General features: G+C 37.7%; 6 protein-coding genes across 6 annotated transcripts; 3 read left to right on the forward strand and 3 right to left on the reverse strand.

The window, feature by feature from the left end:
• Nucleotides 1-3: 3 nt before the first annotated feature.
• LOC139107239 (chymotrypsinogen A) lies at nt 4-5,139 on the forward strand. The gene is made up of 6 exons (XM_070664673.1): nt 4-290; nt 1,082-1,496; nt 1,678-1,939; nt 2,116-2,261; nt 2,443-2,714; nt 3,387-5,139. The coding sequence occupies exons 2-6, from the start codon at nt 1,400-1,402 to the stop codon at nt 3,570-3,572; spliced, it is 963 nt and encodes a 320-aa protein (XP_070520774.1). The 5' UTR covers nt 4-290; nt 1,082-1,399; the 3' UTR covers nt 3,573-5,139.
• Nucleotides 5,140-6,189: 1,050 nt separating this feature from the next.
• On the forward strand, nt 6,190-9,754 carry LOC139107234 (gastrula zinc finger protein XlCGF52.1). Its single transcript, XM_070664667.1, has 4 exons — nt 6,190-6,581; nt 7,721-7,998; nt 8,205-8,502; nt 8,619-9,754. Exons 2-4 carry the CDS (start codon nt 7,781-7,783, stop codon nt 9,132-9,134), a joined length of 1,032 nt encoding a protein of 343 aa, XP_070520768.1. The 5' UTR covers nt 6,190-6,581; nt 7,721-7,780; the 3' UTR covers nt 9,135-9,754.
• Nucleotides 9,755-9,888: 134 nt separating this feature from the next.
• On the forward strand, nt 9,889-12,453 carry LOC139107238 (uncharacterized). The gene is made up of 7 exons (XM_070664672.1): nt 9,889-10,281; nt 10,517-10,732; nt 10,891-11,082; nt 11,244-11,349; nt 11,479-11,667; nt 11,746-11,984; nt 12,160-12,453. The coding sequence occupies exons 1-7, from the start codon at nt 10,121-10,123 to the stop codon at nt 12,353-12,355; spliced, it is 1,299 nt and encodes a 432-aa protein (XP_070520773.1). The 5' UTR covers nt 9,889-10,120; the 3' UTR covers nt 12,356-12,453.
• Mrpl39 (mitochondrial ribosomal protein L39) lies at nt 12,447-14,110 on the reverse strand. The gene is made up of 3 exons (XM_070664669.1): nt 13,876-14,110; nt 12,965-13,616; nt 12,447-12,876 (listed from the first exon to the last, which is right to left on the reverse strand). Exons 1-3 carry the CDS (start codon nt 13,884-13,886, stop codon nt 12,535-12,537), a joined length of 1,005 nt encoding a protein of 334 aa, XP_070520770.1. The 5' UTR covers nt 13,887-14,110; the 3' UTR covers nt 12,447-12,534.
• Nucleotides 14,111-14,189: 79 nt separating this feature from the next.
• On the reverse strand, nt 14,190-16,292 carry Chmp1 (charged multivesicular body protein 1). The gene is made up of 3 exons (XM_070664671.1): nt 15,984-16,292; nt 15,034-15,499; nt 14,190-14,842 (listed from the first exon to the last, which is right to left on the reverse strand). Exons 1-3 carry the CDS (start codon nt 16,003-16,005, stop codon nt 14,728-14,730), a joined length of 603 nt encoding a protein of 200 aa, XP_070520772.1. The 5' UTR covers nt 16,006-16,292; the 3' UTR covers nt 14,190-14,727.
• A 501-nt stretch (nt 16,293-16,793) lies between these two features.
• LOC139107236 (protein FAM8A1) lies at nt 16,794-18,772 on the reverse strand. The gene is made up of 5 exons (XM_070664670.1): nt 18,201-18,772; nt 17,775-17,924; nt 17,573-17,693; nt 17,356-17,479; nt 16,794-17,261 (listed from the first exon to the last, which is right to left on the reverse strand). The coding sequence occupies exons 1-5, from the start codon at nt 18,385-18,387 to the stop codon at nt 16,929-16,931; spliced, it is 915 nt and encodes a 304-aa protein (XP_070520771.1). The 5' UTR covers nt 18,388-18,772; the 3' UTR covers nt 16,794-16,928.
• Between the last annotated feature and the right edge of the window lie 161 nt (nt 18,773-18,933).

The following is an 18,933-nucleotide window of genomic DNA, read 5'->3' on the forward strand; positions in this document are numbered from 1 at the left end:
CAGTAACCGCAATTTTTAGAGCATCGATGCTTCCATCTATCAGTGCGCAATAACACCACTTGATTAAAAATCTTCATAGCACTCTGTAACACTCCGAAGATACTTCTGGATACTTCAACGGGTTGATGTGACAACAAACTTTTTTTTTTAACCTTTCCTTTTTGTTATACACGATTTTTCACAATGCCGAGTCGTTTTAAAAACGATCCGCGTAAAGATCCGCTTCTGGTTATCCGGATTTTCAAGATAATTTGGACATTATTAGAAATCGGAGCTTACACGGTTTACAGGTAAATATATTATTCCGTAAATTAGAACAAAACAATGGATTATCGCCTTGGCGATTATATCATTACATCGGCCGCGTTTCTCCTGACTCGTGCGAGCAAAGTAATTCGCTCTCGAAAGTTGTCGCCTCGTTTGAGGTATGAGTATGTGAACGAGAGGTAAAGAGAGACTCGCACCTCGGTTCCCTCGGTTTCTTTCCCCTCCCGAGCTCGATTGTCAATTACGCATAATATGGTGTGCCTAACAAGGTATTCGCACGGCTCTCTAGGCGACGACATTCCTTCGCCGAGGAAGAAAGTCCTCCGAATTCAAGTGATCCTTCGAAGGCCTTGTTCCAAGAGAAAGTCTCTCACACTTTGATCCTTTTTAATCGATTCGCTTCAATAATCTTTTTTTTTTTTTTCTATCACCGCTCTCGAACAGATTAAGGATTTCTTTCGGTCGATTTCCACTTGTGTCGCTTTTATAACGAAAGGAAAACTTTATTTGCCCGTGTATATTATTTCTGTTGTAATACTATTTTTTTTTTTAATTAATATTATTTAATTAAATTTTGATTTAAAGTATTCAAAGATCTTATTGAGTTCCACGTATTTAAAAATTAATTATTAGAATTTATATATTTTAAATTGAAAATTTTATAAATACTATAACTTGTCGTTCCAATGTAGGTTTTTTAGTAATTTTACGAATAAAGTTTCAGTGTGCATAAAAAAATTAAAAAAAAACATTTTGTTCTATTCTTCAAATATACGTACTCTTTTAATTTTAATTCAGTTTTATTCTTTTGCAGATTTTGAACGGGATTGTTTCAAGTCTCGTCGTTGTCTTTACCCGTTAAAATTTCCCTCGAGCCTCCGTAAATTATGAATCTCAAACGCGCCTCATGTTCCTCAATGTCCGCTAAAACGCATCACTCGCCTTTCCCCTCTCGCACGCTATTCAACGATCACTTTCTTCGAGATCGCTTCGCGCCGAAGAATCCGCTCTTTGCGTCGCACTAATCCTACTCGAGGATCGATTGGCGTCGCCGGGGCCAGTCAGGCTATGCGGATCCATAGATCATAGCGATCGGTGTGCTGATCCAGCGCGGATCTTGATTTCGCTGGTGATGTATCGTTTGCGCGGCGATTTCCTCGTTCTGCTGGTGGTCGTTTTAGCAGAAGTCCATGGTGCCATGATAAGAATCATCCGAGAGGATCATTACAGTAAGTAACATAAATTCTTCTGATTTTTGCAATCCGCCTGTTATCTTCATAAGGTTTATCTTGACGACGTTAATTTCCTTTTGTTAAGTTTAAAATCCCCACGATTGTACGTAGCTACGTAGAGCATTGTGATTCCAATATCTGGAAACATTAAACGAATGTAAACGATTTCCGGTAACAGAATGTGGATGTCCGGCAGCGTCACAGAGACAGCCGCGATCGATCATCTCACCGAAAGTCCAGCTGGAGAACGATGTTTCGTTATCGAGGACCACCACAACCACCGGGCGCATCTTTAACGGCAAGCCCAGCAGAAGAGGCGCTTGGCCCTGGCAGGTGTCCCTTCAGTTGTTGCACCCAAAGCTCGGCTTCATCGGTCACTGGTGCGGTGGAGTGTTAATCGACCCCAAGTGGGTAATCACCGCCGCCCACTGCATTCACAAGTAGGCTGAATATTTTCATCAAATGATAGACTTAATTATCTATATATATAATAATTAATAATAATTAATCGCTCAGATTTATGGCAAATAATACTACTAACTTAGTATTCTATTTTTTTTTGGCCAATCTTACATTTATATTATGCTTCGTATTCTCAAGTGGATATTTACTTCAGCGAATTATTCAATTTACCCATCGGTGCACTGTGGACGGCGGTGGTCGGCGAATGGGAGTTGGACTCAGGAGGACGCGGATCCGCACGCCTGCCTATCGAGAAAGTGATTCTTCATGAGAGGTTCAATAATTACGTGCACGACATAGGTAAGTCCTTGAATACCTCTGAAATGTGATAAAATATATTCAACTTGGTTTTACTAATTCGGTCAAAATCTTTTATTTAATTTATGCGTAATCTTATTCTTTTAAAATTATAACTCTAAAGTTGAAGAAATCCCGCGAAGTTCCGTGATGCACAGTTCTGAAAAAGATTTTGCTGTTACAGCCTTGATGAAACTCGCTAGGCCGGCACCTCTGTCCAAGGTTGTTCGCACCATCTGCCTCCCCCGTCCTGGGCAGGACCTTAACGTAGGGCAATGCGTGACCTCCGGCTGGGGCCGATACGGTCCTTCGCCTTCGCTGTCCACTGCCCTTTTGGAGGCCAGTGTCCCACTTCTGAATTTGGAGGAATGCCTGCAGGCTTACGGTACCTCGGTGCCTATTAGAAAGGGGCATCTCTGCGCTGGTCAGATCGACGGTTCCTCCGGAAGCTGCGTGGTAAATTATCATCGTTAAAATTAATCTGCAACAATTTCTTTCTTGAAAAGAAAAAAAAAACGCAGCTGGATAGAAAATAACCAGTTTTCTCAAAGGTTTTTGTCGAAAGTCCTAGTTCTTTTTTCATTTAAAACCACGACGAGAATGTTTTATCATGGTACGGTGAAACGGGAAACTTGATTCACCCTGTATAATTCATTGATTAAAACGCATGAGCAGATTAATACACGAGTGCACCGGTTACTGAGAGCAAAATGATATCGTTCGCGAACACGTTTTATCTGAAAGCGTCGATTTGTTATTTAATTACATCGCTCGTGCACTTTCCCACAATAATAAACTCGATCGTACGATTGGCGACGCCGCGGCGCATAATTATAATCATAATTCAATTCTCTCTTTAAATAAGTTACGCTCCCGTTGAAGAAGACCCTGTATGGTCAGAAGCGTTCTAAATTTTTCTTTTATATTGCATTACATTAATTTTTTTTATATGTTATCCCTTGATATTTACCACCAATCTTCTTCAATCAAATTTACTTCAATCTTATAATTAAATTAAATTAAATTATTATTTATAATTAATTATTATATAACTTACTTATTTTTTTTTAACTTCTTTTAACGTTCGCTCGTATTTGTTTCGATTCTCATTATTGTTCTGATTTCCAGGGTGATTCCGGAGGACCGTTACAATGTCGTCGTACTGATGGCGTTTGGCAGCTAGTTGGTGTCACATCTTTCGGATCTGGTTGCGCCAGACCGGGCTACCCTGATGTGTACACTAAAATACAGTATTATTTGCATTGGATCAACAAGACGATTGAAACCAACAACGACGACGATGAGCGACGATGAAGTTTGCTTATTGTAAATACCAATTATGTAAATATGATATTGTACAGTATGCCGGCGTATGCAGTTCCTTGCACTAGTGTATATAGTGTATCTCATTTGCATTACATATTTTACGCTAATTTGTATTACATATAAAAGCTTCATATTTATTTTATACCTTAGTTGCGCGTATATTATGCGGCGCGTTTTCTATTATATTATCGCACGATTTAAGATTGAAGTACCAAAATTTAGATGATAATAAAATTATTTTACAATGTGATAATATAGTAGAAAATCTTACATTTCTCTGTACCAAGTGTATCATAAAATGATCTCCGTTTTTACGTGGCATTTCATGTAGCGCGTATTACGATTGTTACATTGTACATTTGTTTATAATATGCGTTTAGGAAAAAGAAAAATTTAAATGTACGCAAGTAAAAGTTCAATGAAAATGGATATTAATTAAAAATCTGCGAGTGTCAAGACAACATGTAATAACGTTATCAAATAAGAATATTTATATAGGTCGTACGTTGTCTATCTGATAAAGTATAGTTATAGAAAGCGGAAAACACTAGGGCAGCGTCATGTTGAAGCTTTTTATGCAACAGCTTATAATAATTATTTTATTTACGATTTTAATCATAAATATTCGCAAATGATCCGGCGGATTAAACGCCGGGATGAAAATAAATAGAATGACAGGTCGACGCGGATCGTAAAGATTCTTTCCGGTACATTGGCCGTGGTCGGTTAAAACTTTCACGGTTATTCATTCAACCGGAAAAAGATGAGACGATCTCGTTTCAAATCGCTTAAATTATGTCGGAGAAACATGAATTTCTATCTCGTTCGAAATCATGCGACTTGTCGAATGTAGGAAAATTCTTGGAATTAGACGTTGCTGAAATTTCCCTTAAAATTTCTCGTCCACTATGTGGGATATATCCGTTTCGTAGAGTCGTTCGTATCAGGAGGATTAACAATAATGTAATTATTTGTTTTGCTAAATACGTAGAGCTACAACGTTTTAATAATGACATGCACGAAGGTATGCGAGAGTAGACTCGATGGAATTAGAGATATTGATTCACGGAGGACACGCGAGAGTGGTATACTCGATTACCGTGCTTAATTAGCCTTAATTATTAATTACAAGTGCGCGACGTTTCGTACGTGCATCATGTTCTGCATCGTGGGTGTTGTACACATCTCGATAATTTACAAAGCAAGTAATTCAAGTGACAAAGTGCAATGTGCTAAAGACATTCTAGGAAAGCGTATTTCTCCTGTTAATGCACGGTTGCGATTTCCTTGTATATACATGAAGATACATAAATTCACCAAACTGAATGTTTAATTAATATACGTAAATGTACCAAACTGAAGACTTATATATGATTCTTTATCATTTTTCTACGTATTGACTTATAACAAAAATTCGTAATTGACAAAATTTAAATGAAAAGGGATAAAAATGAGCTTTAATATAAAATAAATCATGCAATAAAAACAGATCTATGTCTGCGATGGGCTGTGGGACTGCAATTTGAAATACAACGTTCGATAGAAATTTTGATAGGCAAAATTGTACCTCGCTCGACGTAGTTACGCAACAACAGAAGTGGCTTCTCAGAATCGAAATTCTTATATATATGTAGATATATCCTGTGCATCTATTTCTTCGTGGCAAATGGTTTTTCTTTCTAACTTTCAGAATGCGTTTCCCGTATGCACATTGCATAGAGTCCTGGAGCGCATTGTATAACGCTCGCGGTCGAGGTGGAGAATTTTCGAAATATTTGCAATATCAAGCGCAATATCCCTTTACGTAGCTGCGATATGTGGCTCTGTAAGAAGCAATAAATAATCGATCGGTGCCGCTATGTTCGTCGCGAATTGCATGCATCTTTTTCTTCCATACCTTTTTACCACTCGTCGTCTTAAGAACGGAAAATCAAAAAGAGCATCGGTTCGAAGTCACATTGACCAACTTGTGACCAATAAAGAGAGGTAAATTCATCGTAATTTGGTCAGATAACTCGCTGGACAGTGGCGAGCTGTGCTCTCCGCTCGGCATCTTATTTAGATCGAACTTGATGCGCGATCATGATGCAGTAGTACCTGTACTTTCATCGCGCGAAAGAAAGTGAGAGAGAAACTTCGTCGATGAGGGGAAAAGAAGGAAAATAGGATAGCGTGTTGAGCTCGATGGAGAGATGGCGTTAGTCCATACACGTGGCTTTCTCATTCCGCATTCGTATGATAATTAATAATTCCCAGACTTCGGTAGCTTCCCTGAAGATTACTGCGTCTTTTTTTTTTGCGTAAAAACGTACCTTTCGTACATCCTCAAAAGGACTCAAATCGCAAAATAAAATAGGAAGGGAAACCTTTAATTAATACTCGTAATGTTAGAAATAAAAATAAAAAATAAGAAGACGGTACGGAAAAATTACAGCTTACGAAAAATAGAGATCGTGCGCGAGGATGAGGAGGCAGGAAGAGAAGTCGGCTCGGTAGGACGGAATTTCCTGAAGTTGTCTCGGTCCGACGTGCTCGACATGCGCACGACCGACCGAGCGACGCGACACGATGCGTCGCGTGAGAGAGGCGAGGCGAGCTCGAGGCGCTCGGGCTTTAAAATGGCCACTTCTGGTGTCGTGCGTGTAACGCAAGGCAGACCTACACCTACGTTTTCAGCAGGGTGCCGGCTCGGAGCGCTCGCGCGGATATCGCGAACGTAGGCGCCTCCGGCGGGAGCTGCGAGCGTCGCTCTTTGCGGTGACAGCTGACGGGTATCGACCTCCCTTGAGGAAATCGCGCGGACGGGACGCGGAGGTGAAGCGTCATCAGCGCTGTGGTCTACGGCCGTTGCGTCGCTCTCGCCGACTCTCGAAATCGCACCCTCGACTTCCGGAAAAAGGGACCCCGCCCCGCGGCGACGTTTCGCGGCTACGTTCCGCGGCGCAGCTGAGTGGTGATCGAGTGGAGCCGTCGGCGACACTTTCCTGGTGCCTCAAGGTAATAACGCCATGACATCACGTACTTTCTCATACACTCCTTTTCAGACTCCCCTCCTGCCTCCTGCGAGTCCTGGGGGTATAATCGTGGACGCGCGAGGATCCTTATCTTGCGCGATGTCGCGCTCTTTCGAGACGGGGTTCGGGATGCTGCTGCGGTGTACATACATTGTTTCTTCGACGGGCTACGACTATCCTACATGTCACCGAGCCGACCGAAGCTCGAGCGAGTGAAGGCTGAAATCTCTCTGGATTGAGAGATTCGATTTGTCCGGGAGATTCTGTGCTGGTCTCGATCCGGTCATTAATTTTCCCTTTTTCTCCCTTCGTTTCCGCTTCGCGGACGTGGTACGCGCGTAGGGACGACCGCATATCGATCGCGGTTTACCCTAACCCTTTGGAAATTCAGGAAATGTATGTAGTGAAGGGTTACAGTGAAGGGACGTATTTTGAACTATTCGAGATGAAATGGGACTCGGTATTTGTTACGTTAAAAAATATTAAACGATAGGGATTCTTGCATTATCTTACAATTTCGAATCATTTTTAATTAATGAATGTTTAACCTGAAAAATGTCACTTTTAAATAAAAAGAAATTCTATTTTATGAGATAGTAATAATAGTTTAACATTTATAATAAATTTCTATTTGTTTTACGAATAAACGTTTCAATATTTGAGATTCGTTTATTTCTTTTGTCGGCGTTGTATCACATTATTATTTCTTTATTAGTCCAGTTAGATATAAAATTAAATTACACACGGCTTAATTTATTAAATGTATCAACGAGATGTACAGCTTGTAAAGATTTTAACAATATGTAAAATTTTAACACGCCGCATTGCCAATATATTTCTTCGGCTATTCTACATGTATAATCCGCTAATTAAATAAACTGTGTTTAACAATTTAATTAGAAAATTATTATCATTCATGCAACTGAGTCTTATTTAATTAAATTTTAATTAATTAAGCCGTCCTTTCACTTAGCTTGCTTTTAAAATTTATGTGTCGCATCTTTAATTAAGAACTTGTACAGATGAGGCGTTAATAACGATACTGATCATTATCGTGTAAGAGACTAATTAATTAGCAGACAAGATTTTTAATTGTACTAATAATTTTAATATATTGTGCAGATTCTACCCTGATAAATAGAGTAAGGATTACCTAAGGACTTCGCTGTTCGTAAGACCGGCATGAGTAAGAGCAACGAAAGTGGCATCTCGTTAGCAACGCCACCAGCGATTCACGTTGGGCCTATCGTCACACCGGGGTCCAACGAGACCATTTCCATCGTGATACCGTTATCGGCACAGCTGACCACCACAATGGCTAGTCAGAAAGTTAACAAGAACAGCAAAGATAGTAATAAGGAAACGAAACGACCAGTCACGATTGCCACTCGTGCTCGAAGGTAATAAAATTTTCAGGCTCCGCAATTTTTAAATCTATTTAAAGTAGTCAATATTTCAGCTACACAATTGTGTTCTATTTTTCAACGATTTACCACTGTTAGTTTCTCAATTAAGTTCAACGAATAATTGTTGCTGAACAGTGTACTTAAAAGTTTAAGATAGAAAAGTTTATATATGTGTATATATATATTCGTTCTTTTTCCAGTCCGAAAAATGACAGAACAAAAGGCTGCCCCTTTCCCACATGTTCACGGTATGGACGAGCGTTTTCCAGAGCGCATGATTTAAAGCGGCATATAGCTCGGCATGCAATGCGTAAGGAAAAATCGCAACAACAAGCTGATCAGCCGAAAGTTAATATCGAAAACACAGCGAGCAACACGACTTTACGGGGTGCTCTTTTGCGTGGCACGGAAGACAAGAGCGGATATCCCTGTCCGCGATGTAAGAAGAAAATCAACGACGAGGATAAGCTGAGAGCCCATCTAGACTCGCATAACAAAGTATGTTTTACTCTTTTAATTTTTAGCAAGAAACTAAATGAGATGTTTGTATACTTGCTTAAAATTATATGTTTTTTAATGCTGTGCATAAATAATTGTATGCGTTATTTTTTCAGGCGGCGATGAAATTGAATCAGGACAAGAATGAGGACCAGAAGATTATACTACAGAATAAAGCAATCGGTAAATGCTCCGCAACGCAAACTGAAGACGATTTTTTTATCGAAGAAATGCTGCTGTTAAAGAAGGATCCTCTATTGCTAGAATCGAAGATCAAATGCGATTACTGCTCTAAGACTTTCAAAACCAAGTGGACTTTGAGTTCGCATGTGGCCGCTCACGAAGGCCGTTTCCAGTACGATTGTGGTCAATGCGGTAAAAAATTCGTTAGAAAAAGTCACTATGAAGGTCATATGCGCTCCCACGAAGCCGCCAGACCGTTCGCTTGCGAACAATGTGGTAAAACGTTCAAGGAGCTCAAGCACCGACGCGAACACACTAAGAGAAAGCATCCGAGTAATCAAAACGCAATACAGAGTTTGTTAGATAGTATTGGACCATGCGCGACCGAAGAAACGAACAGTGATCAGGCCAAATTCACATTATTAATGCCAGTAAATTTTGGCACATAAGCGTCAAAGAGGCTTTTGTCGTCTAAAGAAATTACTATGAATTTTTCATGTTTAACATCATGTTTCAACAAAAGTATGATCCCTAAGAGTTTCGATGGGATTTAGATTTTTTCAAATGCTACATTCTTCGAATTTTGGACTTGTAGTATCTTGGCCTTTTGGAACTTCGGATGCTTGAACCTTTGAGTTCTTTTGAAAGATGGAATTTTTGAAAGTTTGCTTGTTACGGAAATTAATTTTATTCTGAATTATTGAAACTTTATTTACTTAAAAAATGGAATATTGAGAAATTTAAACTTTTTAAAAATTAAAAGTTTATTTTAATAACATCTTTAAATCTTATCTTATATATTTAGATATGTAAAGTTTGCTTTTGAGTATACAGAGTTTTGAAAATCCTAATAAATTAATATTTTAAAGCTCTCGCAAGTTCTCGCAATTCCAATATATCTCAACGACCAGAAAATAATATATCCACAAATGACTAGTTTTTCAAGTTGAATGACAAATAAGAACTTTGATTAATTTAATAATTAACAAATCAAAATCACCAACTAATTATATTCATTTTATTATTCTATACTTTAAGAAAAATAAAAATAAATAAATTTTAAGCCAGAGTTCTTTTTTGTTTAAGTATTTTATGCCTTGATCTCTATTTTAATTTATTTTAGACAAATTAAAAAAATAAATCTCGTATTAGGAAAAATTATCATATTTTACAGAGAATATATGCATTCCATTTCAGTTATAGCTTCACGCTTGTATTCAAGCTGAAGCTATCATTGCAATCTGATATCGGATATTATATTTCCTTTGTTTTGCGGAAATCAGAGTTCTCATTCCTCTAAAGATCCTTGCCAAATATCTAGAAATTCCTGTCTCATAACCGAAGAAAATCCTGTCGACCAAAAACGCACATGTTTGATTGCGATCGGTTGTGATTGCTCGCAATTTGCGAACGAAAACGAGATTGAAGAAGCCAAATGGGCGGCGCGAAACGCCGAAGAGTGTCCTCACGTTGCAGACGGAACACGCAAGAATGCAACAAATGTACGTTGGATACTTTACCGCCGGAAATCCTTGGCATCATCCTGAAAATGCTACCCTTGCACGACGTCGCCTGCATTGTTCGTTTGGTTTCCAGGTATATCCCGCTTGATTTTATAAAAATAATAAAATTGAAAATAAAATTTCTTTTTAATAATATTTTTAACATGTTTATAACAATGTACATACGTCTGTAAATTTTACTTGTACTATTTGAAAATTTCTCTTCTTTTCTCTCTCAAATTCGTCAACTTTTTTTATATTTCCAAAAAACGAATGCAATCTAAGTGACAATCTGCTTTCTTATTGCTTTTTTGATCTTTCTTAACTAGACGCTGCTCTGACATTGCTGCCACAGTATTGAACACCGAGTTTTTAGTGGCTGGCACCAAGCTCGACACTACAATAAAGCGCATGGAAAACCTTACAAACATAGTAAAAAACTACAACGAATTATTGGAGTGTAATAAAGTTTTGAACTTCCTGGAGTTGATTCGGTGTCAATATCGAATGCTGAAGGCAGTCACTTGGCGATATACTCATCCAAGGTTTCCAACAATGAATCCATTGATTACTGTTCTTTAATAAAATTGTTTTTATTTTATTAATAAAACTCTGAATTTTAAGAATTATATAATGCGTTATATGTTACATTAATATAATATATAAAGGAAGAAAAATTATTTTTTTTATTTATATTAAACAGATCGCGCGGTTTGCCTGCCTCTTGCTTCTATGGCGGTAAGATCCTCGACAATCTCAACTGTCTCTTGCAAACTATCTACGATGTTTGCCGACGATCGTGCGTCTTCAGTTACGTCGATCTGCAAATTTTCATGCGCAGTTGCGATAATTTCATGGATCACTTCGAGAAAGTTACTGAATGCAGAATAAACAGGTATTGGCACCTTCTTTTTCGCCACCTCCGAACAGGCGCGAGACTTGGCGATCATTTATTAGAAATCGAATGACCGAATAGTATTCGAACAATCGTCAGTCGAATACTTATCGCTCGTACTTTCGTTTAATCAACGATCAGTAAAGACAAATCGTCGACAGATCTGCGCTTATCTCAGGATGCAAGCTCGTCGACGTGCTGGATTGCTTGGAGGAAGGCCGACAAGTGCTGTCATTAAGAATCTCCCCGAGAACAGGCAATCCTATGGTAAGAAATCGTACTTTTCAAGAGAATACAAGTTTCTCATTGAATGAAATTTAATTACTTAAGACTTGGCGAGGAGAAACTCGAGAATAACTACTGGTATCTCTCTTCTAATAATTTTGTGCATTCTAGGTCAGCATGCATGTAAAATACGTCTTAAAACGCGCATGGTTCACCGGCCTGCACGTACCTAATGCGAACAACGAGTGTTCCTGGCGGGACAAGCAAAGATACATGTATTTGAGACTACGCCGACTGATCGGTAGTTACAACAAGCATCTGCTCTATAAATTGCACCACGAGCGCATTCTTCGCATAACGGTTTACAAAATTTATTCCACATGTAGTGCAAAAATGCATGTTCTTTTTCGTTAATTGAATTTTTTTCCGCGTCTACAGATGCTGTCGCCACGAAGACCACCGTCTCGAAGACTGCCACCCCGAAGACCACCGCTGGCTTCCACATATTCAGGATATGGTGAATATGGAGGACAGCTGTTTTACTACGGTAACATGAGCGAGTATGCTTATGAGAATAAATTCAAGTCCACAAGGACCAGCAGTGCGGAAAACACCGGCGGAGAGCTTGAAGTCACCGATAAACCTTGCTTCGACTTAATCATTGGAGTTCAATTAAGGCAATTAAACAAGAATAAAATAATTACCTGTACAGATTATAGTAAAATTATAATAATAAAGTCACGGAAGCTTCTCAATTTTTTTTCTGTGAAGAGTTCGTTTAAAATCTTCTAGTATTGTAATTGATACAGTTATGTAATAATGTAAAATAATAGCAAATTATTGATTACTTAGATGTTCGCCAGAATTGGCGCCTCTAAAGACGAAGATGAATCTACAAACCGACAGTCTTGATGGATTCGATACGAATTTACGTAAGGAATTGTATCTGAAATTAAGTATAAAATGCGCAGCGTCCAAGGTGAATAGATTGCCCGATAATTTTACTTGGGAAGTACGCGGCCGTGCGGAAAATCGTCTGCGATGTTAAATTATATATACAGCCGAAATATATTAATATGAACTTAGCGATTAAATTGATTTTTATTACTATGTAATGAAAGGTAAAATAAAATACTAAATTTTAATTTTATTCTAATTTATTAAATGACAAAAAAGATATATACATTTACACGAGTACTTTCTTAAATATCAAAATGAATTAAAATTTTAATTCGCAGATGCTTGATTTATGCTGATTTCTTCGTCTTCCACGTGAGGTTGCCACGTGGCGGTATTTAATTTCTTAGCACGTTTCTCGAGGATACTGAAGGCGAAAAAATTAAGCAGAATACCTCTAGGCAGAGCAACGCCCTGAAAGCGATACAGACCATCCACAGGCCCGTCTGTAAGTCTATGAATCGCCGACACAGAAACACGTCCTACCAAGCCGCTGTTATTCACCATGGGGCCTTTGCTGATGTCCACATGATCTCCCATGCGGTACAACGTTATTTTATCGTTATTGGCTTTAGCGATATTAGGTATTTGCTGAGATTTGAAAGGATTATCCTGGAAATAAAAATAATATGAGTTTTGTAAAATATTTCATTTAATAAATTTTTATCAAATAATATAATTGACTGAAAATTGACTTTACCCGAAATATATCCAGTGCAACATTGGACGGTACTTCCAATCTTTCCAGTAGCAATTCGCTATTTGAAAATTTGACAAAGAGTGCACACATGGCACGTAATTCAGATACTGTTGGCTGCCAGTCGGGTAGGTCCATAAATACATCGTAAACGAAGCTGCCGGAGGTAATATTTGGAACGGGAAAACTATATAAGTGCACATTAACATCGTCCTTAAACGCACTGTCCGCCACAGCCCCCAAGATAAACGAACAAGTTCGCCAAAAGGCGTAATTAACTGTGAGTTTCGATGGGCTTTGCATAGTCATGAATTCGAGGTTGCAGTCACCCGTAAACGGCTTGTGCATGTCCCAGACTTTACCGTCTACCATTGCAATAGCAGACATTTTAGCGACACTTTCAGAAATGTGTCTCGCACAGTCGTACGGTGTAGAGATATTACGGTTCATCGCCAGTATAATTTCATCTTCTGGCGATTTATATTTCACTTCTATTTTTTCGATCCTGCCTAGTTCGGACCGTTGCCTCCGCTTCTCTTCATTAAAAAGTTCGCTCCTTCGTTTCCTCACGTCTGCTTTCGATAATGTACTGGCATATTTCGACGACACAATCTGCGCCGGTAGTTTTAGACTACTCGTGCAGAATCTTTTACACCTGCAAGATGGATTATTCTTAGTTTTTTATTTTATATATATATATATTTTTTTTGTATTATTCTCTGTTACCAGTTAGAAGAATAACATTATTAATTAAATATATTTATAATGTTAAAATACAGCATTATAAAAATATAAAATAAACTGAGAACGCTTTCAAGAGATGCTTTTTAAATTAATGATGATGATTATTGTCGAAGAAATTAATATTAAATAATCTATAATGTCCGTAATAAAATTAATTCAAAAGTACATACCCGTGAAGCATGTTGAGATTAGGTTAAAATTGCAGATTACAGTTTCGTAAATTTCGTGCCACTTGACGTGCCACATTCGCTTATTTAAAAAACATCGAATTAACTTGTTCACGCGTGTGACAACAGTTTCACCGTGCCTTTTAATTAGAATAACAATTTCGAGAAATTATAACGTTCGCAACAATAAAACGTGCATTTACTCCACGCAGTAGAATGAGCCGAATGAGGTTGGGACTCCGAGTGTGTGCTGCTATCTATTAAAAGGTAATAACACCATCTTTACTCTCAACGTTACAAAAATTGTTGAAATATAATTGTTACATTATCATAACGCCATTTATTTTTACAACTATACATTCGTACAATGAAACCTGAAATATGTTACAAATTTTCCTACAAAATTATACCATATAAAAAAAAAAACAACTTTCCTTACTGTTACATTTCAGAAGCATGTTAATTAGGTAGCTTATGTGTTTTAGTTTATTTTTATGAACAGTGATTTGTAAAATCGATAACTTTGAAATACGAAGTAGGGAGAAACTCCAAGTGCCTTTGGATATAATATAATAGCTCCATAGATACACAGATAAGCTAATGTAGCTTATAAACTTTCTTATATATCTGACTAAAGCTTGAAGCATGACACATACAAATTACAAGGCTGCTTTAGGTCTAAAAATGTTCATTTTTTTTTTTTTTTTACCATTCTTGCCCGTCTTTCTTTAATTTACCGTTTAAAGATTTGGAAAATAGATGTATGTGCATTAATACTTACCATAATAACATTAATATATTACATAAGTTATATTTATAAAATTGATTAACAATATACATTAAAGTAGTTTGTTACTACTCTCTAAGTCGCGCCAATCTTTGTGTTAATTCGTCCTGCTCTTGGCTCACAGCTGTAGAAGTACCAATACTGCCTAATTGGCCCGATGGAAGTTCCATGTTTATTTCCAATCTGTAAAAAATTAATGTTAGTTGATTTGGGAGTTATTCAGTAATAAAAAAAATTTTATTTAAATGTAATTAAATGTAGCAAAATAGCAGAACAATTTTGCATTTGTGTGTATAGTATAAAATAAATAAGAATGAGTGTTAAAGCTTGGAAAAAATTTTGTGATAAAAAAATAGATAAAAATAAATTCTTACCCAGCTTCATCTGCAACTTGCTGCATTAAAGCATCTACATCATTTTGAGGTACATTAGTAGTTGTAGTTTGTGACATAGCATTTTCCATATATGAGCTTTGCACATCTAGATCCTCAAACTGGCTTTCAAACTTGTCCATAAGTCCAGAGATCTTTTCAAGATTCATTGACTTCATAGCAGCATCCATAGCTTTGACAACACCAGCCATTGACTGGGTAACTTTGCGAGTTGTCAATGCAGTCTGTACTCTACTGGCAACTGCATCCACTCTAGCGCTCATTCTAAGATAATTCAAGGCCTGGTTTTTCTGCCGAATTGCATTTTCTGCATGAATGCGAGCACCCTCCATATTACCCTTCTGTATCGCTTTCTTGATTTTTGACTTCTCTATCTTTTCCTCTTTCTCGCATTTTTTCGAGTTTCTCTCCAACTCCTTCACTGCAAACTTCAAATTGAACAAGTTCTCTGCATATTGTTATTAAGGAAAATAAGAACAGTTATTCTAATTTAATACTATATTCAAAATTAATTTCAAGACTGTTTTCATTAGATAAAGTCTCAACCCTTTGAGTGCTGAATACTCGCGGTCTATGCGGTCCGTACGGACGGCGCGCGGCTGACGCTGAGCGCGAATTTGCGTCCACAATCTATACGATAAATTTCGCTGGACGCATATGTGCGCCCATAGCACTCAAAGGGTTAACAATACCTAAAACTAGAATTTGAGTTTAAGATTGAACATTAAACGGCAAGAATAAAATGACATCATGTATGACAATTATCTTCTAGTGTCAATGTGTGTGTGTGGAGAGTAGTAATTAATGAAAATACATCGCGAATCTGTAAAATTATTTTCCAAACACATTATCACATGTATTTATTGCTTCGAAGTACACTTTAAAAAGCATGCAAAGGAATATTCCCGTACGATTAAAGGTTCAAAGGATACTTTCCATCTGAGAGACGGACATGACTGATTGTTCGGCCCCCGTTGTGATGAGAAAGAATCTTAACCACGCTCACGATACGATCCGCCCGTCTTTCGCAGTTTCTTGTCGGCAGATAGATCCGTGAATACCGCGATGATTTCGTCACGAACAAGTCGAGGGTAACCGTGCGTTACTAGTCACACGAATTTTTGTGAGGAACACAGAAAATGCTATCTTCCGATTGACATGACGGATCAAGATTACGTCGTTCATCGGTTGGTCTGAACTGAAGACTCAGAAATTGGTCATCAACGCGCCCCTACCATCCCCGCTTCCTAGGTTAGAAATTTCAGTGCGTTCGGCAGTGATCCCTTAGGGTAACATTACATACTACAAACTTTTTGAACACCTCGATTGGTCGAAAAGTTTGTCGTACGACGCATGTAATATTATTTTTAATATGATTGGCTTTTGCACCTAGATCGCTGGCAACAAAGGCTGATCAGCTGGAAATCAGATAACCTATCTTTTTGATTGAAAAATTATTCATTAGTGTCTACGTTAATTAACAGTTTTTTTCTCCCCTTTATTTTTAAATTTTAGTTCGCGTATTGAATTAACTTTTAATTATTGACTCAAAATTAATTCAAGATACAGATTCTTTTCTGTTAAATTAATAAGACGATACAATAAACATTTCACTAATTTAAGAATCTGCTAAGAAATTAACATTGCATGTACATAAAACTTACACAACTATAATATACTATCTATTTCTAAATTGTTTCTAAATTAAAAAAAAAAAAAAATTCTGTTCTGAAACAATCGACTTCTAGCCTCAATAAGAATCTTTATTTTACATATATATACACGCCATACACATGAACCCGCATGCATTTGGTACAAGAAGCACGTAAGACATATGTACACATCACAGACTTCCATGCATTAGCCCTCGGGGCAGACTACTCCTGGTGCGGCCGATTATTATTTCTATACGGGTCCTCTATGACAACAGAGTGACAGAGCAAATCGTAGCCGGTCCGGTTGAACCGAAAGAAAAAAAGGGAGAAACAAATCGGGAATATAAACGCCAGCACGAAATTCTTCACCATTGATCGGCCCAGGGCCAACGGCAAGCCTAAGTCAGTCCCAGGGCTCACCAGAACGATATCTGGCTCATTTGGTCGTTCAATAGGAGTTATACTTCGGCATTGAACTACTCGCAGGCCCATCACGTACTTGCCGGGCGTAGCACCGCCGATTAACCCGTACACTCCATGCTGAAGCCAGAACGCCTGAGATATTTCAGGAAAAATAATTAATTCACATCTTACAATAGATTGTAAAATTATTTAGCGTTTGTATGAAACGTCGACAGAACTCCCTTACTTCGAAGATGCAAACTATCACACGGTGAATCACTTCCAAGATCAGAATCCCATAAGTCATCTCAAGAGCCATTTTGTAATCTATACGTAAGTTTGTTTGCAATAAATCCAAGTCTTCGATGTCTCTAAAATGTTTAAAAGACGAAAATTTAATTTAAATTTAATTTAAATTTAATTTAAATACCTTTCAGCATGGGTGCTGTATTTTTTCTACTTACATGAAGTCGAAGACGTCGATCGCGATAAAAGTAATGGAAAATTTCAATAAAAATAGCATTGTCGAGTCTATAAATTCTGCCGCAAACCTCTTCCAAATTGGAGGGATTCGATACTCGTAACCTGAATTGATAAATTTAGAAAACATAAGTATCGATATTTACTATGTAATAATTGTTTGAGATTAATTTTGTTGATTTTAACCATCTGCTCCTGGAGGTTGGAAAGGTCCTGTGGGTTGTTCCTGAGGCCTCCTTTGCCTCGTCGTTTCATTCTGTCCATTAACATTTCCATTTATAACTCCTTGCGTATTAAACGATGCTGATACTTGGTTTGGTTGGAAGAAAGTTGAGGCTGAAATTAAAATTCTGCACATATATAACCAAAAAAAAGAACAAAAAAATAAAAAAGAAAAAAAAAGAAAAGAAATATTAGGTTTAAATGTATTTCAACATTTTTAAATATTATCTTTAAAATTTAATTAGATATCCTCAAGCCATATTTTTCTACAGATACATTACACATTTCTTAATGTAAATCCTAATGTAAATAATTTTTTAACAGTCGCGTTTTTTTTCTTTCTTTTTTTTTACATGCTGAGAGTAACAAAATATTTGCATTTCTTCTTACCAAGAGGCGGATTAGCGATGGATTGTCCGGACATCATGTAATACGGAAACATTGCCGCGACACTTTGCCAGGCATATGCTTCCTGGAGCCATTCCTCTAATTTTTTGAAGTACCGCGATCTCTCCTCCGCCGGATTTAATTTACTCTCGGAGTCCTCCGGCGTGCCGTCGTTTTTATCGTCTGCCATTTTGGCCTTTTCTCCCGCACTCAAAGGAAAATTAAATCAGCTCGTTGCGCGGTATAATTGCGGAGGCTGTCGCACTGAGATCTCTCACCTCTCGTTTGGCACAATAACAAAACAGTGACAATCGCCTAGTTACGCAATTGTCACGCCGTCAATTAATTTTTCCTAGGACCGGCTGACAAGCGCGACCGCGAGGTCTTTCAAAAGAAGCCGAACAAACCCACCGATGACAATATTTAATTATAAGTAGCCGTGAATTATCTTCGACATCTCTACAGCGATCAATCGACTACGCTCGTATATAAACGCGCTGACTAACACTGCCTATCACTGACGTGTATGATATCAAATGGATAGTGGATACACTGTAAAGCTTTTCACAGTTGCAGCGGGCCGGTGAATTTCTCTCTCGACGATATTCCCCTACATCTTGCGAGGAAAACACTAGCCAGGCATCCGAAGCATATATATTTCCAGCCCGCATTCGATGCAAGGTTTAATTTATATTATTTTCAATATGAATTTAGAAAAAAAAGTATTAATTAAAAA

This window comes from Cardiocondyla obscurior, linkage group LG12 (genome assembly GCF_019399895.1).
Source record: "Cardiocondyla obscurior isolate alpha-2009 linkage group LG12, Cobs3.1, whole genome shotgun sequence".
NCBI lineage: Eukaryota > Metazoa > Arthropoda > Insecta > Hymenoptera > Formicidae > Cardiocondyla > Cardiocondyla obscurior.